Genomic DNA, 23,714 nt, shown 5'->3' with positions numbered 1-23,714 from the left:
AGACTGATTGATAGTTCCTCCCAATAAATCAGTTTCGTGAGATCTTGAGCTACTGCAGGTTGGTCTCTCCAAAGTAGACCAGAAGTGGTACTTGGGATACAAAATGTTTATGGGGGATTAATACCTATGAAAGGAAAGCAAGTGTGGACAGAACTGAAACTGATGCAGGCCCAATAAAATTTCAATCAATCATGGGACGCCTGGGTGGCTCAGCGGTTGAGCATCTGCCTTCAGCTCAGGGTGTGATCCTGGAGTTCCGGGATGGCACCCCACCTCGGGCTCCCTGCATGGAGCCTGCTTGAGTCTTTGCCTCTCTCTCTATGTCTCTCATGAATAAATAAATAAATAAAATCTTTTTAAAAAGTTTTTCAACCAATCAGGAAGGAAGCCCTGTAGCAAGTACTGTCCATCAGAGTGCTCTGTGAAGGGTTGAAACAGCCAGGTCTTTTTACCTTTATCTTGCTTGGTCTACAAATCCATGCTGCTCCAGGGAAGGCATGAACTCAGGCAAAGTGGCTCTACAACTAAGACAGACCCCAAGGTGTGGCCAGAACGGGTTACTTGGTCATCCAACTCCTTACAGCTGGACAGTAGGCCCTTCTTCAAAGGGGAATCTGGGTAGCACACCTTCATGTCTACTATTGGGGGCATATATCATTCAATCCTCTATGTTCAACACTTAGTTGAACTCCATCAATGGGTAGAATGAACACTTTCGATAATAAGATACCAGGTCACTGAAAAAGGCTAAGCCAAACAACTACAATTTAGTAGATGCTCCCATTCTAAAAGTGCTTAGCTTTATTATTTTTTTCTATTTTCAATTGTATTACAGGATTGTTTATGTGTTTTAAAGTTTTTATAAGATTGCAAAGCTGTTTCAGAAAATGCCTTTATATATGTTCAGGCATGTACAGTTAATTATAGCCCCCTTTTATAAGGCTTTCTAAACTCCTCCTTTCAAAGAATTCTTTAATGTTTTCTATCAATGTTCTCAATATTGAAAATATTAATGATATAAAAATATATAGATCATTAAGGATAAATTAGAACAGTATGCTAGAAACCTATATTGGGTAACATTTTTTCACTGGAAATGTCATGCTAAAAACTGGAGAGAAGTTAACTTACTTCCAAAACTATGATCTACTAGTAGGCAGATTCAATTCTAACAAATATTCAGTATTTTCCTTTTCTTGATTTTTATCCTATGAAACTAATAAAGGCTATAAAACAAAAGACATAGTCTACTCTTGTGTATTCCTTTTGGCTATGAAAAGATCAACTTATAAGCTAACTACATTAAAATAAAGGTATTCAACATGTTCAAAATATGCTGATTTGCACACTAATGGCAAGATTATCTGTAATATCTACAACAATCATTAATCATCAGTTGTCTTGTTACACTTGAGGATATAAAAAATTTCATTTAAAGACAATACAGATATTAAAAAAATAAAAATAAAATAAAGATAATACAGATATTACATGTTAAATAAAATTTTTACAAAAATAGCTTTATTTTTCCAAACAAAAAATTTAGTAAGGGAAGTGTTATTGTTTTACATTTTGCAAAATCTCACTAATGTCTGACTTAATACAAGAAGATTGGGTTCTCATATTAGAGTCTCCGTTCTTGCTACCTATTGTGATAGAGATAGGTAGTTGTAAAAGAGGAGTATTTTCATAACTGTGGATATTCTTCCTGGATACTGTAATGTTACAGTGCAGTCTGGAAACACTATCAATGAACTTTTGTACCTTATACAATAAAATCTATTGGTCTACATTATATTTACCCTTCCAATGGATCTTTTATCCATGCAAAATTTTGTAATATGCATTAGTCTTTTGGAAAATAATGATTCACTGAATTGTGCAGTAGACTTACCAAATGTAATATATTTTATTATGCAATATTTTTTAGAATTATATTTGTTAATACTGCCACCGATCTCATCAGAACAGTCTTAACCATTGGAAAGCTATCAAGCTCATGGTGGCAGAGACAAGTTTTCCAAATTCCAATAGTCACTTGAAAGCTTAAATTGTAACATTAGCAACAAACACTGCAGTTTTTCCTTGAAGGTACTGTAAGAGAATGTCTGCAATATTCAAGGCCAAATAACTACAGTTATTTAGTCATTCTTTCAGGTAAAAATGATGTTTCCCCCAGAAAAGTGGCTAGTTTAGCTTAGAATTCAAACAACTACAGGTGTGTTCCCTCAAGATAACCTCTGCATTACGATATGCTGCAAGAAGTGCTTTGTGCCAACTTCTTCTTTTTCTTTGGCAAACACATTAAAAAAAAAAAAAAAGACCAATAACCAACTATTTATAAAAAGTATAGGAAGGATATATCCAAGAAATGGAAGGGTCAGGTTCACATATGAAAATCAATCCATAATTCATCTATATTAACAATCTAAAAAAAATAACCATGATATCAATAGACATACAGAAAAGGCCTTTGATAAAATCCAACACCTATTAATCATAAAACTCTAATCAAACTAGGAATAAAGAGGAACTTCTTCAATCTGAAAGGGACATCAACAGAAACCTACAGCTATGGGGCACCTGGGTGGTTCAGTTGGTTAAGAGACTGACTTCAGCTCAGGTACTGATCTCAGCGTCCTGGGATTGAGCCCCTCCCTGTCTGGCTCCCTGCTCAGCGGGAAGTCTGCTTCTCCTTCTGTCCTTCTGTCCCTCTGTCCCTCCCTCGCCCCTGCATGCACACACGTGCTCCCTCTCAAATAAATAATCTTTAAGAAAAAGAAAAAACCTACAGTTATCACCATATTTATAAGACTGAGTCTCCATTCCAGAATATGGCCAAGATGCCAATTCTCATGACTTCTATACAATATTGTTACTGGAAAACACAGTGCAAAAAGGTAAGAAAAGAAATAAGGTTCTTCACCTTCTCATACTGAACCTGGGCCCTAACCCAGTGAAAGTACCTTCACCTACACCACCACCTGAATCAAAACTTGGGATTATTCTCAGGTATTCTCCCTTTCTCTCATACTCTTCATACCCAATTGCTCTCTATGTTCTTCTCCTCATCTCTATTGACAAGACTTCAAATTGGGCCATCAAAATTTCTCACATAAATTACTATAATTTTTCCACCTCCTTTCTACATAGTTTCCTTTTCATCTCTAAACTGCTTTCAATTCACTTCCATAGCCATATCAAATATCATGTGTGAGTGTGCATGGCACACTCAACTGAGGTTAATAAGGGCCCAGAGGCGAAGACCTGAACATAGGCAGCAACTCTGGGAATGGAAAGAAAGACAGGAAAACTGTCAGAAATGACATGGTGAGGGAGCAGATCAGAGCTGGGAACTATAGCTGACCCTTAACACAGGTTTGAATTGTGCAGGTTTACTTACAGATTTTTTACAGAGCAGAACTGTAAATATATTTTCCCCTCCTTATGATTCTCTGAGTAATAATTTCTTTTCTCTAGTGTACATTATTGTAAGAGTTATTGTAAGAATTATTGTAAGAATGTAGTACATAAGACATAACACACTGTTAAGTGTTAATCAATGTTTGGGGATCCCTGGGTGGCGCAGTGGTTTGGCGCCTGCCTTTGGCCCAGGGCGCGATCCTGGAGACCCGGGATCGAATCCCACGTCGGGCTCCCGGTGCATGGAGCCTACTTCTCCCTCTGCCTGTGTCTCTGCCTCTCTCTCTCTCTCTCTCTCTCTCTCTGTATGACTATCGTAAATAAATAAATAAAATTTAAAAAAAATAAAATAAAATATTAAAAAATTAAAAAAATTAAAAAAAGTGTTAATCAATGTTTATGTTATCAGTAAGTCTTCTGGTCAGTTAATAGTAAGATATTAGTAGTTAAATTTGGGGACAGGCCAAAGTTATACAAAGATTGTCAACTGTGCAGGGGTTCACCCCTAATCCCTGCATTGTTCAAGGTTCAACTGAACATGGAAATGAATGGAGAAGAGCACAGAGTTTAAGAACTGTGTAAAGATGGAGGAGATATAAGAAACGATCAGCTACAAACTGAAGCCATGAAAGGCAAAGACCACTTTCCTCAAGTTTCACAATTTACAGCCTGAGCTGCTAGAGGACAGGGATTCTGTTAACTACAAAAGAATAACAGTAAAAGCATTCAAGGAAGTAATAATTAGACTCATAGTAAACACATTCAATTTCAAGTCCCAGTGATAACTATATGGAATTTTAAAAGTTGAGATTTTTAAAAGTTGAGATTTGAAGTACAAGAGTGGAGATGCTGATTTGAAAGGCATTAACAAGACACTGACATGGACATACAAGGATAGAACTCCTTTGGGAAACAAAAACATGAAATCTGAAATGTGAGTCTTCCATCTATTAGAACGCTGTACTAAAAATTTTAGAATGTGCTCTTAAGGAACTTGGTTTAAGTTGTTCCCTGAATATTGCTCCCAGGCACTGTAAGAAGCAAACTTTCCTCTTAAAAGGAAAGTATGTTTACTATAAGCCTCAAAATTATTCCTAGAATTTTAAATAAAATGTCTAGACCGTAATCAAAAATAACCAAGCACAGAGCAAACCAGACTCCAAAAACAGGAACCAGTAGAAATTAAGACAGAAGGAAACCCAAGAAGATTTCAGATGTTTAAATTTCCAAACATATCCTATAAGAAAATGCAGACCATATTTAAAGATATAAATACACAAAATAAAGTTATCTACCAAAACAGGAAATTATTTAAAAAAAAAAAAAAAGGAGAGCAAGATAGACATAAGAGAACCCAACAGAATTGGAGGGGAGGGGGCAGAGGGAGAGACAATCTTAAGCAGGCTCCATGCCCAGCACAGAGCTCTCTCTCACAACCCTGAGATCATGACCCAAGCCGAAATCAAGAGTTCATGCTTAACCAACTGAGCTAACCAGGCACTCCAGAGCCAAATAGAATTTTAAAGAATTAAACATACAATAAGTGAAATTCAATACTTAATAATTTAAACAGATTTCACAGAGGCAGATACAATTAACAATTTAGGAGCTAAATGAGAATTTGCTAACCAGAGTGTAACAAAAAGTAAGCAAAAAGATGAATAACAAGAGACACAGTGCTCACTTTAGCAGCAATGTACTATAAAATTGGAATGATACAGAGAAGATCAACATGCCCCCCCCCATGAAACACAAATCTGTGAAGTGCTTTCATAAAAAAAAAAAAAGTAAAAAGTGCTTACAATAAAAGTATCTCAACCGGTGTCCAGAAAGAATAAAAAAAAGAATAAAAGAATAAAAGAAAACAAGGCAATCCACAAAGTCAAAAAGGCCCAGTGAATCCTAAGCAGGAGATTAAAATATCCACGCATCACCAAATCATAGTGAGCACCAGAAAATCAAAGATAAAGATAAATCCTTAAAAACAGGTAGAGAAGGAAAAAAAAGACGCATTACTTTCAAAGGGGTAACAGTTATAAACAGCTGACTTCTCAATAGTAGTATTGGAAACCAGAACATGGTAGAATCAAACATTCAATGGACAGAAAGAAAATCACTACCAATCAAGAATTAAATGTGCAGGGGAAAAAAACACGTTCATGAATGAAGGCAAATAAAGACATTATCTGACAAAATGGAAAAAGTTCATAATTAGATTTGTACAAAGGTCATATTGGTGGTGGCAAGGACAGTTATTTCAGTAGGAAGATGTAGGTTGCAAAAACAAATGAAGAGCAACGAAAGTAGTAACTATATATTTAACTCTGAATATTACATAAAACAATAATGCACTAAATGTCTTTTAGTACTTAAATAAAAACTCTCACCGCAACAAATGCATATAAATCAGGAGGAAAGTAAGTGGAGCTACCACTCTAAAGTCATCTTACTGCTTAGGAGGAGGATGAAGTATTACTGATTAATGTTTAGGCTTCAAATTCTTAACATGTTAAAATTTCTAGGGTAATTAGTTAAAGTAGAGTAAAAAAATAATAACTTCCAAACTACTAGAAGGAGTAAAAATAAAATAATGAAAAAAGAATAATTACAAAGCAATTTTGCTATTAATCAACAACAAAAAGAGGGGCACCTGGGTGGTTCAATGGTTGAGTGTCTGCCTTTGGCTCAGATCATGATCCCCGGGTCCTAGGATCCAGTCGTGCATCAGGCTCCCCACAGGGAGCCTGCTTCTCCCTCTGCCTGTGTCTCTGCCTCTCTCTGTGTGTCTCTCATGAATAAATAAAATCTTAAAAAAAAAAAATACAAGAAAAATTCCCAAATGTTTGGAAATTGTGGTAAATTAAATATAAGACAAATTCTTTGTGTTCCTCCTAAAAAGGAGGAATCTATTTTCCCATCCTTGAATCTGGGCCAAGCTTCTGACTTGCTCTAACCAATAGAATGTGGCAGAAACCTTTTTTTGCTTTTACTTTTGCCTCTTGGAATGCTGAGACTACCATATGAGGAAACTGATTATAGTCTACTAGATGATAAAAAGTCACTCAGATGAGAACCAAAGCAGCCCAACCAACAGCCACATATGAATGAAGCTGTCTTGAACCTTCCCACATGTAGTCAGTCCTCTAGCTGAATGCAGCCTCAGGCAAACCCAAAACAAAACCAGCAGAGGAACTGCCCAGCCACGCACAGAATTGAGGAGAAAAACAATTATTTTAAGTTATTAAGTTTTGGGGTGGTTATGCAACAATAGATAACTGATATATACAAAGAGAGAAACTGTGAAGTCATAGGTCAATGAAATAAAAATAATTTGAAATGTATGATACACACATCAAATGATATGTTTACAAAATGGTAATAGTTTATATATCAAAAAACCTGAAAAAGAAAAAAAAAAAAAACCTGTGTGCTGCAACTAAAGCAGTGCTTAGAGAAATTTATAACCTCAAATGCATACTTTAGAACAGAAAGGCTGGAAATTTATATCACTCTCAGAACACTGGAAAAATAAAATTAATTGAGGAAAGCATAAAGAAGAAAAGGATAGAGGAAAGCAAAAAAAAAAAAAAAAAAGGAAATAACACACTATATAGAAGTAAACCAAAATTGAAAGCTGGATTTTTTTAAAAATTCATACATTTTTACAGACGTATAGCAAGATTGATCCAAAAAAAAAAAGAAAAAAAGGCAATGATACATTAATCTATAGATTAGAAGCAATACTCATCAAGATCTCAACATGCTGATCCTAAGAGTTATATAGAGAGTAGCTGGAAGAGTTGGTAACCAAAGCACATTATATATATATATTTTTATTTTATTTTATTTATCCATTCATGAGAGACACAGAGAGAGAGAGGCAGAGGCAGAGTTGGAGAAGGAAGCTCCATGCAGGAAGCTCGATGCAGAAAGCCCGATGCAGAACTCGATCCCGGGACTCCAGGATCACAACCTGGGCCAAAGGCAGATGCTAAACTGCTGAGCCCCCCAAGGATCCCCTTATATTTTAAGATCCACCGCATTCATAAAATAGGGTTCCTCCAAGCCTCTATAAAATAGAGAGCATTAAATAGTTATTTACTTGTAGTAAATCAACAGGTTCATAATGATACTTAAGAATAACTCATTGGTTATCTTCAGAGAATAAGAGGGAACTAATGGATTATTTTAAAATTGGTAAAGTAAAAAGCAATTATCTATCCTTTCCTAATTGAACTGTACCAGTGGATGATAACCAAATAGTAGATGAAGAAGTTTATTTTTATTGAAAGCCTTCCACCTTATAAATGATGAATAAGAGAATTCAAATATCACCATTTTGCAAGCCCTAATAAAAACTCACTGATCTATGTCTCAAGCAACAGTGACTGCTAAAAATAATAAAAAAAGAAGCAACCAGATACTACATACATCTTCATGGAGAGTATACAACATCAACACCTAGGAAGTGTTCTTACCCAAAATAAAATCTAAACTTTGATCAAGCTTTTAGATCCAACACCTAATTTACAGGAAATACAGAGAATGAAGAAAAAAGTATGCAATCAGCCAAACCCAGATGGCAAAATCTGTCTAGGTCAAAATACTTGATTGCTTCAACAAATTGTAAAGGGAAGACAAATAGCAGCAGGACATGCAGATTAAGAGATACAAACAAGAAAACACATAACTAAATTTTAGTGCTCAGGAATGCACATTTGGGCAACAAAATGAGAAACAGATGTATAGATGCAATTACTATAGAAGTCAGGATAGCAATTACAGCAAAGGAGAGGAATGGGCTCTGACTGGAAAGGGGCATGTGGAAGGCTTGTGGGGTGGCCAGCAAATATTTCTTTCTTGACCTGCATAGTAGTTTTAAAGGGTGTTTATTTTAAAAATTTAAAAAGTCATTACGTTATATATGTTTTTATGCAGTTTTCTTCATTTGTGGCATAATATATAATAAAGAGATATTAAAAATCCTAGACTCTTTCACTATGACTCTAACATTTTAATATCAACATATTCCCATAAAATTTTAACAATTAACTTTGCACTTAACATAAGACTTTTGTAACCCCTGAATGACTGGTAACTGTTCTTTTGAATCTAAGTCGATCTGAAGGATTTGGTAAAAATGCTTTATTCTTTTACCTTCCACGTAGCTAATTCAAACTTAAAAACTCTCATAACCAGGTGCCATTACTACCTTTCTGATTCCTCACTGGTAAAATGAAGACAATAAAATAACTATCCCAAAAGACCATTTGTGAGGAATAAATACTTAGAACAATGCTTAAAATATGTTAAGTGCTCAATAAATAATTAGTAAGACTTCCAGCTTCATGTCTTTGGAGTCCCTTCTCAAAACCTAAATCCATTAACTCTACGCCTTTACTCATGTTGTTTTCCCCACCTAAAATACCTCCTACCTCTTAGTGAAACACTACAAATCTTAAAGTCAGGCTCAAATGTGAAGCCTCCCCAGGTAACAAAAGATACCAAATTAGCCAAATATGCTTTGATAAGCTTTATTTTCAATTTTGTACTTTATTAATTTAATTGCATTCATTCAGGACTGCTAATTTAGCAAAAGGATTACAAAGCATGTTTAAAAAAAAACCTTTTTAAGCACACTCAAGGTTTCAAGCCCTCTTAGTATGTACAATAGTTCCCACTGAAGAGCAGAACCATCAGCTACCCAAAGTACTTTTACCCTTACGTTTATAGAAAGCTGTATCATTGACAGAGATGCCTAAAACAAAAGTGATCTCTTCATAAAAAGAATATCATGAGAGCCATGTCCTTAAGCAAGAGTCTGATGAATTATTTTTTGTAGAAATAACTAAAAATGCCATTCTTAAACTACTCTGACATTCCATACAAATCACTGTATGGAAATAACAGAGAAATAAAATACCCATTTTTATAAAATTTTATTTGGCATATAGAAGTATAACGAAAACTGTAAAGAGCCTATTTTTCTTCTTAATTACAGTTTGTATTTTATTGTAATAGATTAGAAGGTGATGATATTCATCAGGTCATGGATGAGACTGATGTTGATCCTGGGAAAAAATTAAAATTTATTTATCCAAATGGACAATATGGCATCAGTACTTAGAAGTAGTAGTTAATTCTAGAAATAAGCACAACTTCACCAAAAAGTCATGCTGAACCAAATTCATTCTCTTCTCTGAAGGGATCATAAAAATTCTGTAAGCTTAGTTTATTATACTACAAAAAGCATTTGACAACGAACCAAATCAGGAGTTCTCCACCTTTTCCATACAAATGAAATCGATACCACATACAGCTCTAGAGTTTCATCTTCAGTGCTCCATGACCAGAAAAGAAAGACCCTTCCCCATCAGCTCCAGCAGAAACATCTCAAAGGAAGACTTTTGCTGGCCCAATATGGATTTGATGCCTAGGCGTACAGTCAGTGTCAGGTCGTTACCAGAAAGAAAAGTGTGAAAACGTGTTAAGTTGAAGATAAGAACCAATACAACACCCAAATAATAGAAAGGTTCCAGAAGTATAAATACACTGTTCTATACTTGGCTGTCCAACAACTTAAATTTACTGTGAAAATACAGAAAAGGAATACTAATTCAATTTGCAGAATCAAAAAAAAAATGTAGAGGAAGTAATACATCCAAAAGGTAAGTGTAAATATCTGCACCCAGGTTTAATTAATATATATATACATACACATATACACACACACACACAAGTTGAGAAGGGCACATGAAGGGAAAACAATTGTGTAAGCTTATTACGAGTGAAGAGTATTGATTGTCACAAAAATATTAAATGTAACCTCACCTACTTTAACAAAAGCTAGGATCTACAAAGCAAGTAATACGTCACTCCACTCTGTGCCAGTCGGACCACACTTAGGAAATACTTATTTTCTACTAAAAAATATTTATGTAGAAAAATTACAGAAGCAATCTAGATGCCCAAAATAAATTACGATATAGTCATACAAAGGAGTATTTATGTATTTCTTTAAAAGTATAGTTATGAAGTTCATGTAAAAATACATGGAAAATGTCTATGCATTAAGTGAAAATAGCAAAACATATACATTATAATTATGTACATGCATGCATATCAATGAGAAATAAGAGCTAGCAAAAGTAAAATATGTATGTTATAGTGATTACATTATGGATAACTTAATTTTTTAATTGTCTTTAATGTTTCCACTGTACTGTTAACTGTGAAAAGGTCACAAAACAATAATAATACCATTTTTATAAATTTCTAAGACTTGTTTAACCATACATATAAAAGGGAGCCAGCTCTTAAACAGCTCATAATATTCTTAAAGAGATATTGACGTTTGCAGCAAGAAAAATTTGTTGTTTAAAATAACAGTAACTACAGCCCTAAGAAATGAGCATCTCAGAGTCTGTCAGTCAACAAACTTTGAGAGCCAACTATGTGCCAGCCACACTTTCTAGCCACTGGGGCTATAACAATGAACAAAATAGACAAAAATTCCTGCTCTCATAGAACTTACATCCTAGCAGCAGAGATATACAATAAACAAGATAAATATGTAAAATAAATACTGCATTTGAGGGATCCCTGGGTGGCACAGCGTTCTGGTGCCTGCCTTTGGCCCAGGACACGATCCTGGAGACCCGGGATCGAGTCCCACGTCAGGCTCCTGGTGCATGGAGCCTGCTTCTCCCTCTGCCTGTGTCTCTGCGCCTCTCTCTCTCTCTCTCTCTCTCTCTGTGACTATCATAAATTTAAAAAAAAAAAAATACTGCATTTGATAGTGATTAAGGAAAAGCCAGGGAAATGGTCAGTGTGTGTGTAAAGAATGCTTTTTAAAACGGAATGACAGGACAGCCCAGATGGCTCAGTGGTTTAGCACCACCTTCAGCCCAGGGCGCAATCCTGGAGATCTGGGATCAAGTCCCAAGTCAGGCTCCCTGCATGGAGCCTGCTTCTCCCTCTGCCTTTGTCTCTGCCTCTCTCTCTCTCTGTGACTATCATAAATGAATAAAAATTAAAAAAATAAATAAATAAATAAAAGAAATACTTTAAAAAAAAATAAATAAAATAAAATCTTTAAAATAATAAAATAAAATAAAACTGAGTGACAATGGAAGGTCTCCCTGAGAAGAAATCCGAAAAAAAGATGGAAAAAGGGGAGGGAGTTAGCAGTGTGGATATGTGGGGAAAGAAGTGCAAAATGCCTTGAAAAAGAATCTCTGGCCAATGATGGTATTGTTCTAAAAACATAGAAGTATAATTAATTAAACAGTCTGTACCCAGTCCCTGCCCAGCAGACCACAGACAGCTAGCTACACGGTTCCAAGAACACTGCTTCTGGACCTGACCTGCATCAGTTGTTGTCAGTACACAGATGCTTTTCCTGGCAAATTCTTTGAGGCCTTTTGCTTAAGCAATCTCTTTTTATTCTGAGGATCCAAATGGGGCCTATAACATCCACTCATGGTCCATCCCAAGGGTCTCATGCAGCTCTTGCCCCTCACCTAACTCATACTTACACTTTGCAAAACATTTAGTGGGCCTGTGAAACTGAGCAAAGGGAAGCCAGACCCTCCTAGAGCTTAAGCTGAAAGGAGATCTCAGGAAGGAAAGATGAATTTCAAGTATGTGGAAAGCTGTAAAGAAGTTGGGCGGGGGGGACCCTGGGTGGCGCAACGTTTTAGCGCCTGCCTTTGGCCCAGGGCGCCGATCCTGGAGACCCGGGATCAAATCCCACATCGGGCTCCCGGTGCATGGAGCCTGCTTCTCCCTCTGCCTATGTCTCTGCCTCTCTCTCTCTCTCTCTCTCTCTCTCTCTCTCTCTCTGTGACTATTATAAATAAAATAAAAATTTAAAATTTAAAAAAAAAAAAAAGAAGTTGCGGGGGGTGCAGGGAGGCAAGGAGTAAAAGACATATGAGAACAATTCAAGAGGTACATAAAAGATCTAGCAACAGGCCATGGGGCTGAGGTTCAGGGAAAAATAGTCAACAAACTGCCAACAGTGGAAATGTCAAAGGAACTTATAAATAAGAGTGTCTCCATTTTAAGCTGTTCACTATGCTAAGTATAATCCCTGCCATCAATCCCAAATTTTCAATGAAACTCTACAATTATGTGCTTTCTGGCTGATGCTTTATAGGAATCAAGGCAGATAATAAAAAGGCAAGATAGAAGTAGGATCTAAAATAGAGCAAAAGCTTTTGCATAGTGAAGGAAACTATCAAGAGAACAAAAAGGCAATCTACTGAATGGGAGAAGGTATTTGCAAATGATACATCTAATAATAAAAGGCCAATAGTCAAGATATACAAAAAACTTATATAACAACACCAAGAAACCCCACAAATACTCCAATTAAAAATGGGCAGAGTACCTGAATAGACATTTTTCCAAAGAAGATGTACAGTCAGCCAACAGACATGAAAAGATGAACATCACTAATTATCATGGAAATGCAAATAAAAACCACAGTGAGATATCATCTTACACCTGTCAGAATGGCTAGTATCAAAAAGACAAGAAGTAACAAGCGTTGGCAAGGATGTAGAGAAAAGGGAACCCTCATGCACTGTTGGAAGGAATGTAAATTGGAGCAGCCACTGTGGAAAACAATACAGAGGTTCCTCAAAAAATTAAAGATAGAAATACCATATGATCCAGTAATTTCACTATTGTTTACCCCCCAAAAAAAAAAAACACTAATTCAAAAAGATATATGCACCCCTATGTTTATTACAGCATTATTTACAATAGCCAAGATATAGACACAATCCAAGCATCCACTGATAGATAAATGGATAAAGATGTGGTGTCTATACATATACAATGGAGTATCACTCAGCCATGAAAGTGGAGATCTTGCCACTTGAGATAACATGAACAGACCCAAACAACAGAATGCTAAGTGAAACAAATCAGAGAAAGACAAATACCATATGATTTCATTTATCTGTGGAATCCAAAAAAAAAAAAAAAAAAAAGCCAACAAATAAAAAGCAGAAACAGACCGATACATACAGAGAACCGATGGTAGCCAGAAGGGTGGGGGGTAGGGAATGGGCAAAATGGATGAAGGGGAGTGGAAAGCACAGGCTTCCAGTTATGGAATGAATAAGTCACAGGGATAAAAGGTACAGACAGCATAAGGAATATAGTCAATGGTACTATAATAACATTTGTATGGTGGCAGATGGTAACTACACTTGTGATGAGCATAACATAGAATCACTATGTTGTACACCTGCAACTAATGTAACACTGTATGTCAACAATACTTCAATTAAAAAATATATATATATAAATATATATATATATATATATATATATTTATGTATACCAGCGGCCCCTGCCTGGCTCAGATGGCAGAGACTGATGTCCAAGTTGTGAGTTCAAGCCCCACACATACTAGATGTAGAGATTACTTACAAAATAAATTTTTTTAAAAAAATTTTACTTAAAATATATATATATTGAAAATTTTAAAATAAATAAAACAGAGCAGAGGCAAAAATGTTAAATAAGGTGTAACTAAGAAAAACACAAGCTCCTTGAAACTCCTCAGAAATATCTGGGGGAGAGAACTGTGTTCCCACTATCTATAGAGTGGCCTTTGAAAAGAATAAAGTAAATGATCACTCCATCAGCTGGGGGACTTGGCTACACCTGATAGCTGACAACTAAATTACACCCAGTCAAGCAATCAATAGATAAAACAAGAAAGGTACCTAAGGTTTTGACAACTGTGAAGCTGGGGAGAACCCAGTCAGGCTGACAATGTCAAATCTCAATGTCCCCTCAGCCTGTTGATCTTCTGCCCAACCCCCTAATAAAATGGTTTGATGGGACAACAACAACAACAACAAAAGTACCTAAATTTATGCTTCAGAAAGTTAAAAAGGATCATTATGTAGATCATCCCGAGTTGCTAAATGATACTTCATGGAAGAATGACTCTCAAACCTACTCCTTAAAGGGTAAGAACTAAAGAATAGAACATATAGGAAGAGAGATTCCAAGTTTGGTTAATATGAATAAAGCTCCAAAGCCTGGAATGAATGTGGCCTGTTCAGAGAACTGTACAAAACTGGTCTATCTGGAACAGTGTACTCATTGGCAGGCAATGGCATATAAGATTAGCCAGGCATGGTGAGATCAGGTGAGGGAAGGCTCTGAAATCCAGGGTGAGAAATCTGAACTTGACAAGCATTCATGAGAAGGGAAAGAAACTGCTTTGTTCTGTTTTTGGTTTTTTGTGTTTGGTTTAAGATCATAAAATACTATGGCAGTGCAGATTTTGCCTGCCCTCTAAAATTGGCCCATGATTTCCTACTACCTTGCCCATGTTACATATTCTCAGACATACACCTCTCACTATTACCTAATGCCTCTACTCATGTTTGTACTGTTCCTACATCTCCCAACTGTGTGTCAATTACCCTTAAAAGTTCTTCAACTTAAAAAAAAGTTTTTAACTTCTGCATAATTTGTCCACTCTATACAATACTTAGTATCTACCCTGCAAATTAGGAAATTAAACATGCCGCAGGCAGTACATCCCCCAAGAAACTCACTCTTATGTAAACAGAAGCCAAGAACATAAACTAGCAAAGAGGAGAGAAATGCCTACAGTATCATAAGCGCAAAGGACAAGAGTTTGGAAATCAGGAAAAATAGAAACACCTAAGAGAAAGTATTAACTGGATTGAGGGTTTTTTTTTTTTTTAAGATTTTATTTATTCATAAGAGACACAGGCAGAGGGAGAAACAGGCTCCCTGCGGGGAGCCTGATGCAAGACGTGATCTGGGATCACCACCTGAGCCAAAGGCAGACCCTCAACCACTGAGCCACCCAAGCACCTCTGGACTGAATTTTGAAAGAAAATAAACACCAAAAGGTGGGGAGAAGTGGTAGGGATGACAGTGATTACAATCAAGACTGCAAAGGCTTAGCAAAGCGTGTCATACTCAGAGACTTACTCCATATGGCTGGATGAGTATGAGAAGAAGTAGTAAAGGACCAGATCAGGAACATGATTTTCTAGTGCTAAGAATTTTGTATCTTAGAATAATCAAAAAGACTTTTATGAAAGAATAACAAGTTCTCATTTCTGCTTCTTACGGAGTGCTCTGGTGGCAGTGGAAGATGGATTGAAAGGATATCAAAAAGCTTCCTCTTACCACAAAATGCAACAAAAATCTGATAAAGGCTGATATTAATATTCAACTTATCTGCAGTTATCCACTCCTACCCCTTTTCTAGGCCTTTTCATAAAGGCTTCCCCAACTCTTCCCCAACACGTTAATCTCAGAACTTCTAAGGCATGTCTGTCTGTACACTGCATTCTGTCACCACCTTACAATTTTAACTAATTTGCATTTAAACTTCTCTTCCCTAACAAGAAAACAAGATCCCTATGAAAAGATGCCATATATTTTTTGAATGTACATGTAAAACATGCATACACACATACACATACACCCCTCCATCCCATAGCACCAGGGCGGTAATACAACATTTTGAAATAGGTACTTCCTTTGAACTGAATACATGATCTCCTTTATCCATGAGTACAGATTCCACTATTCCCCATAAATAACAAATAAAATGTATGATTAAGGAAAATCAAGATGAGAAAAGTTAGTATACAGTAGTGGGGAATGAACACACTTCCTTTTCCAAGAAAATGAAAATGTTCTCATTTATGATAGGGGTGTGTTACACTGTTGTACTGCATTTACTTAAAAAATGTGTAATCGGGATCCCTGGGTGGCGCAGCGGTTTGGCGCCTGCCTTTGGCCCAGGGCACGATCCTGGAGACCCGGTATGGAATCCCACATCGGGCTCCCGGTGCATGGAGCCTGCTTCTCCCTCTGCCTATGTCTCTGCCTCTCTCTCTGTGTGTGTGACTATCATAAATAAAAACTTAAAAAACAAAAAAATAAAAATTAAAAAAAAACAAAAAAATGTGTAATCAAGATTTTTGTTTAATATATATAAATTTACCTAAAAATCTGTAAAAATAAGGGGTGGGAGCAAGGGGCTATAGATGAAAGATGAATGGCAGAAAATTGATGGTACTTCCTCAGTAAAGTGCCTAGGTGGTTCATTATTCTGCTTCTTTTGAAAAAACTGCATTAACAAAAAAAGTAACTCATAAATTGTAATTACTTATTCTCCTAATGTCTGGTATAATGTGATATTTAACTTTTAAAGTGGTTTTACTAGCTCCATTACCTTCTTGATTCTAAGGAATATCTTCTAAGACATATCTTCTAAGACAAACCTATTGTTAATAGCATAGATGAAAAAAGGCTAAGCAGCCACAGATTCCTTAATTAAGCACCAACAGGAAAATTAATTAGCCCTGTTAGAACCAATACCCAAAAATCCAGTAAAATATAAAGTTAGAATTTTCTAATCTTCTAATCTTCAAACTGTGCTGCCAAAGACAGCATCTGAAAGATACCCAAAAGTTTCTGGAAAAACAACACCTACAAAAATAGACTCAACACTATTCTGGATGGTTTTAAGATAATTCAATTATTTTACCTAGGTAATTCAAACTTCATGCTTATCTGTTCTTAATTTGCATTCTCCTCCCACAAGATATTTAATGTGGAAAATAAAGATTTTTCTCATTCATGCCAATATTGGCACAAGGTTAACAAACTTTTGTTCAGAGAAATTAACTGTTGCATAACTGAAACCCTCAAAAAGTCCTAAGTTTCTCAAAAAGATTTCTAAAGCATTTTACAATAAAATACAAGTGGAAAAAAGACCTAAAATTTAGTAAGACAGTTTCTATTACACTGTTTTGCTATTTCTCAGGAGATGATATTTAAAACTTTTCTTAAAATTACCTACACTCTTATAAATCACTAGCTATCCAAACTGTGACTGGAAGGGACATGAAGAGAGTTTCTGGGATGCTGATAATGTTCTTATCTGAGTGCAGATCTCATTACCCGAGTAAGTTCTATCTGTAAAAATTCTTCAAGCTCTACATTTATGTGTACTTTTCTACATTACATACATATTACACATGTAATACTCTGATAAAACAAAGTAAGCCTTGGCTGTTAGTGCTGTCCTCAAGTCCCCTACCTCATATTAAAACACCTGTTCTACGCACTAAAACATTTCTCTAATAAAAGATCGTTCAAAGTTATTTTATAACATTTAACATTTTCCGACATATTCCCAGATAACAAATAACTTCCATTTGCACCTGGGAGCTCAGAAAGTACATAATGGGGGGGGGGGTTGTATTTTCCAGAAGAAATCATTTTAAAAGCTACCTGAATAGAAACAGTAGTGAACTGGTACTGTACTGTCTGGACAAAGATGCAAATCATTTTCAACTTGGTTAATAACTGAATTTAAAAAGGAAAAGAAAGACTCCTGCTTCAGATCTTAGTAAGATAAGGAAGACAGGAGGTTAGTAAAAGCTAGACGTTAAGGCTAAACATTAAGATTCTCTCGAGGTTGGGCGGGGGGCGGGGGGGTTGAGGTGACTGGGTGACGGGCACTGAGGGGGGCACCTGGCGGGGTGAGCACTGGGGTTACGCTATATGTTGGCAAATCGAACTCCAATAAAATATAATAATAATAATAATAATAATAATAACAATAACAATAATAAAAAGATTCTCTCCAGCAGCCTGGGTGGCTCAGCAGGTTAGCGCCGCTTTCAGCCCAGGGCGTGACCCCGGGGTCCCGGGATCGAGTCCCAAGTCGGGCTCCCTGCATGGAGCCTGCTTCCCCCTCTGCCTGTGTCTCTGCCTCTCTCTGTGTGTCTCTCATGAATAAATAAATAATAATTTTTTAAAAAAATTTTTAAAGATTCTCTCGAGGAGGAAGAAGTGGAGTACGATCAAAAAGGATCTCGATCCTCAGGTAAATCAGTCTCACCCTCCACCTGAACAGGCCAGGGGAGGGAACCAATCAGCCTTTCCGCATGAGATGCCAGAGAGTTCAAAGACCTACGAGCAGGGAACGTCGTCGCTTCGCCAAGCAATCCTCCCGGATGCACCCAGGAGGGTTCACACGTGCCATGCTCTCGCCTTTGCCTTTCGACAGCGAGTACTCGGGAATCCTGCCAAAGCCCATCCGAGCGACTGAGGCCACCCGGACTCCAGCCTGGCGAGTCCAGTCCTCAGCCTCGAGTCACACAAACACGTCCACAGGGCAAACCGACGGTCTCTCGGGGGGCGGGGGGGTGAGGTGACAAAACTAGAACATCCCCAGAAAGTTGACAGAGGAGGTGGGCTGGGGTGGGGGGCCGGGGGCGGGGGGCGGCGACAGCCTCGGGGCAGAGGCGCAGATCTGCGAGCGGGCGCTGGGGCAAGAGGCCAGGCCCGCAGGGTCAGAGGGAGACGGCGTCGGGGGCGCCGGGAACGAGGCCTGGGGGCAAGAGGCACAGGCTCCCCGCGGGAGCGGGCGAAAGAGACCTCGGCGCGGGCAGAGCGCGGGGTGCAGGGGACGCGGCGGAGCTCGGCGCCGCGGGGAGACGCGCACGCCCCGACCTCTGAGCCTGGCAGCAGCCGCCGCCCGCGCCCCGAGCGCCTGACCCCGCCGGGCACGGGGAGCCGTCCGCCCGGCGCCAGGCGAGGAGGCAGAGCGCGCCGGCCGCGCCCGCTCGGGCCCGGGAGGGGAGCGCGGCCCAGGGCCTTCTTACCCGTGCAGGCCGAGGGCGCGGTGCCTCCGGTGCAGCAGGCAGAGCAGCAGGAGCGCGGCCCCGGCCAGCGTGGAGTTTCGCGCCGTCAAGTACTTGCTGAAGGCCGCCATAGAAGCGCCCGAGCGAGCGAGTCGGGAACGGGGCCGCGGCGGCTACGACTGCCCTCAGCGCAGGAAGCGCGGGGGAGACTGGGAGGAGAGGCGCGCGCGGCGGGTGGGCGGGGCCGGCCGCGCAGCCCCGCCCCCCGGCGCGCGCCGCCGCCGCGTCGCCCGCGCGCCGCAGCCCCCACCGACCGCCGCCGGGCGGGAGCGCGCGCGGGCGCCGCGGAGGCCGTCTGCGCACGCGCGGACCCCCGCAGGGCCGGGCGGCGGCGGCGGCGGCGGCGGCGGCGGGTCTTCAGCCTCCGTGGCTCGCGGTTGCCCCGGCCTCACCCCTACTCCCACCTGCGCGCGCGCCCGGAGCCGGGCTTTCACGGGAACTGGAAGAGCCGGCCTACCCGCCCCGGGGGCCCGGGGGCCTGCCGCTCCGCCCCCCCACCCCGGAGGCCCCCTCCCACCCGGGTAGGGCCGTTACCACCCTCTTAAAGGAGCGCGGGGACAGGGCAGTGAATGGCCCCATCCCGGAGCCCGCACGCAGAGCGGAAGGCGCAGGGACCGTGTGGACGAAAGCGTCCTTCGGGACCGCGGAAGAGGTGCAGGGAGGTGCAGGGAGACGCGGGAAGAATGGCCTTGCAAGTCGAAGACCTTTCTCCAAGCCAGGGTTCTTTTAGACTATGGCTTATTATCTCTAGGGGATGGTGGGATGAGACCGGTAGATGGAGACCACCACTTTGTGTCGAGAGAGAGAGAGAGAGAGAGAGAAACCGGTTAAGAACAGAAGAAAATGGAAAAATCTCACAGTGCGTCACGACTAAACGAGTTGTTTCGAGAAGATTTATCTGTGTGTCCAGAGCGGTGATACAGAGTCTATTTCTTTAATGTGGCTCTGATCAAAGTTTGAGAAACATTGTTCTCTTTTGCCAAGGAACATTTACAAGTAACAATCGTGCGTTGTGTGGATGCTGGCCTTCCTCCCAGAATCAGAAGGGCATTACAGATTACAGCATTCTTCTGGCTGGCCCTGTGCTGCAGAAATCGTTATCCCCAGCATTGAGACGAGCATGTGGACAGGAACTTAGTGAATCCTTATCTTCAGCTGAAGAAACTGGAGGAAAGTATCAGTCAGAACATAAGTACATAAAACCTTGCATAAAGTATCAGTATCTGACTGAAAGTATCAGTCAGAACATAAGGACATAAAACCTTGCATAATACATACTCATGTTAAAGTAGCCCACGGAACAGTGGTTTCCTAGGTGTTTTCTCAATATAAACTGGGAGTTGCCTAATACAGATCACGAGAATCACAAGGGGGGTGTGTGTGTGTGTGTGTGTAGAGGTGTTCAACTGTCTAATTTTTGCTAAAGTGAAGCTGTTACTAAATTCTCCATCTACCAGGTGAATCTTTTCATTACCTCATTCAACAGTTAGGCAATTTGGTGTGCACGGAGGATACAGAGATAAACAGATCACAACACCTGTTCTCCAAAGGCTGGTAGAGGAGGAAAAATATGAAAAAATATATATAAGTATGCTAAGTGTCGTATTAGAGGTAGGAACAAAGCACTATGACAGCATGAAAAAAGAAAATGCTTAGTTTTGTCTAGAACTTTCTTTTAGAGCTTCACAGAAGATGATTTTGTAGCTAAATCCTAAAGGGCAGAGAAAGAGCTATGCAGGAGGACGAGAGATAATTAATAAGTCATCAATAAATTCCATAGTAATGTAAAAGTGTTGGGAACCATGGAAGAATTTGTGTCATCTTGGAGTTCGTAGCAATGAAGGAAGAGTATGCAAGTTTTGAGGAAAGATATATTTAGGAAATAGACTATAGTTCAGAGAAGAAATAACAATGACCCCTTGGGCAAGATGTTCTAAAAGGCACCTGCACCCTAAGGTTTATAGCAACAATGTCCACAATAGCCAAACAATGTAAAGAGCCCAGAATGTCCATCAACAGATAAATGGATAAGGACGTGGCATCTATACACACACACACACACACACACATAATGGAATATCAATCAGCCATCAAAAAAATGAAATCTTACCATTTGCAATGAAGCGGATGGAACTAGAGTGTATTATGCCAATCAAAATAAGTCAGAGAAAGACGGTTATCATATGATCTCACTCATGTGGGATTTAAGAAAACAGGATCATAGGGGAAGGGAGGAGGGAAAAATAAAACAAGAGGAAATCAGAGAGGGAGACAAACCATGAGAGAAATCATAGGAAACAAACTGAGGGTTGCTGGAGAGGAGGGAGGTGGGGGGATGGGGTAACTGGGTGGTGGGCATTAAGGAGCACTTGTGGTGTAATGAGCACTGGGTGTTATATAAGAATGTTGAGTCACTGACCTCTACCTCTTAAACTAACAATACTCTGTATGTTAATTAATTGAATTTAAAAAAATTTTAAAAAGGTGCCCATGTTCAAGAAGAATGGGTGATTCTAAAAAAAAACTGGAATTAGTTAATGTTAGTTCAAATAAGTTCAGCTGTTCATAAAATCCATCAGGTAAAGATCACTACGGGCAAACCTGTAACACAACAAAGTTAAGTTTATAAACTTGCTACAGAAACAATAGCACACAGCAGAGGAATTATGGGCATGTCTCAAAAAAAAAAAAAAAAACAAGAAAAGGAAGAAATGGAAGTTATCATAGTATTAGAAGAAGGGAGGAGTTTAGGTAGACTCTAAATGAAACACTATTTAATAGCCTTAGAGCAAATCAGATCTATATATAAAGGGGTTAATATCAGATCTGAGTTGAGAAGCATACTCTGGGTTCTATTCCCTTGGAAACATAAATTCAAGATGAATGTAGAATATTATGTCTTGAAAACCCCTTATCTAAACCTCTGCAGTGTAAATTGAGGCTGCTTCTCCAAGTCAAAGTGATCTACCTGTATGGTTTACGTCTCCCAGGTATGAAAGATATGTTGTCTCACTAATACGATTTTAAAATGACAGAGTTTCTGACAACTTAAAGTTTTAGAGAACAAAGTTCCTCAGCACTATGTGCTTTGATAATGAACCAAAACAAATTTTCAGGTTCACAGTAATAGTTAATAATTAAGAAAAATGTGATCTTATTGGAAGATGTCCACAAGCTCTGGTTTTTAAATCTTATTTAACAATTAGGCAAGTTGGTACGCACAGGACGGGACAGAGAGAAGAGAGGCACGGTGCTAGCCAGCCTCCAGCATCGTCCCCAGTGATCCTCGCTTTCTGGTATTTGTGCCCTGTGTAATCTCCCTCATGTGAGGATTGGTCTGTGTGACCAAAAGAGTGTGGTGAAGGTGACAGCATGTGACTTCTGAGACCAGATCATAAAAGGAATTGTGGCCTCCACCTCGGTCTCTTGGATTGCTTGCTCTTGGTGAAGCCAGCTGTCACAAAGCACAAACAGCCCTAGAGAGGAACTGAGGACTACCAGCAAGGGCCAGCACTTGTTGACCAGCTTTGGAAGCAGATTTTCCGTCCCCACAGATAAATGCAGCCTTATGAAAATCCCAAGCCAGAATGTTCTGCCAAGATGCTCCTAAATTCCTGACTCATAAAAACAGTGGGAGACAATAAATGTTTACCATTGTTTTAAGCCACTAACTTTGAGGGTAATTGGGTAAGCAGCTGATGTGATTTGGGCCACCTTCAAAAAAATAGATGGGAGAACGGGGCTTTAGGAGAAGACATAACAGGAGCAAAGATACAGACACAAGGAGGTACAAATATGATTAAGTCTGGTGTTGGATAGAGGTTCATGAAGGGGTGTGAAATGAGACAAAAGCTTGAAATGTTTAGTGGAGGTCAGTTTTTGGACGATCTAAAACACCCAGCTAACCAGGCGAGATTTTATTCTGCGTGTAAGAGGCAGGAGTTCAGGTTTGGAGGAAGAGTAGTGACCTCAGCTTTTATTTAAAGAGACCCTGCCAGTGGCAATGTGTAGGATGGTTTGAAGGAAGAAACATCAAGCAGAGAGACCAGTCTGGACACTCTTGAAATAATCTAGGTGAAAGATCGTCAACACTTGAGTCAGGCAGCACAGAGCAAACAGGTAGGAAAGCATTTTGTAGATTCAGATTGGATGAGGATGATGAGACTGCTATTTAATGGTTAAGGAAAATTTTTAATTCACACTGAGATTTCCTGATTGAGCACTGGAGAGGATGATATTATATACCTGAGGACAGGGGCACAGAAGTGAAGCATTCTTGTCAGGGAAGATAATGAGATACAAATGAGTAATTCCTCACTAGTTCCTCATCACCAAGGTAAACTCCAAGATCCTTAGCATCGTATACAAAGCTACTTGTGGTATCCTCCCTGCCTGCCTCTCTGAATCCCTTTCCTGACATGCCTCCCCATGTATTCCACCTCCACCCCAGGAGATAAATGTACACTGCTATTCCCCTCTGTGATCTTCCCTAGAATATTCTATTCCTTCTGCCTGAAATCCAATCCCTTCCTGTCCTAACATCACTCCTAACTC

The 23,714-nt window shown here is 39.3% G+C and overlaps 1 protein-coding gene across 2 annotated transcripts in view; it reads right to left on the bottom strand.

The window, feature by feature from the left end:
* ABCD3 (ATP binding cassette subfamily D member 3) overlaps positions 1-19,317 on the bottom strand; it is a 65,530-nt gene extending 46,213 nt beyond the window's left edge. Inside the window, exon 1 of one of the 2 annotated variants that reach the window (XM_055340057.1) lies at positions 19,122-19,317. In XM_055340057.1, the coding sequence (XP_055196032.1) occupies positions 19,122-19,231 (110 nt within the window). In that variant the 5' untranslated portion in view covers positions 19,232-19,317. The remainder of the gene's footprint in view (positions 1-19,121) is intronic. The other variant, XM_055340056.1, reaches the window with a different exon arrangement.
* Positions 19,318-23,714: the final 4,397 nt, after the last annotated feature.

Source organism: Nyctereutes procyonoides, unplaced genomic scaffold (assembly GCF_905146905.1).
Source record: "Nyctereutes procyonoides isolate TBG_1078 unplaced genomic scaffold, NYPRO_anot_genome, whole genome shotgun sequence".
In the NCBI taxonomy this organism is placed as follows: domain Eukaryota; kingdom Metazoa; phylum Chordata; class Mammalia; order Carnivora; family Canidae; genus Nyctereutes; species Nyctereutes procyonoides.
Note: the sequence above shows the minus strand (reverse complement) of the source record. Positions and strands in the feature narration are given on the sequence as shown.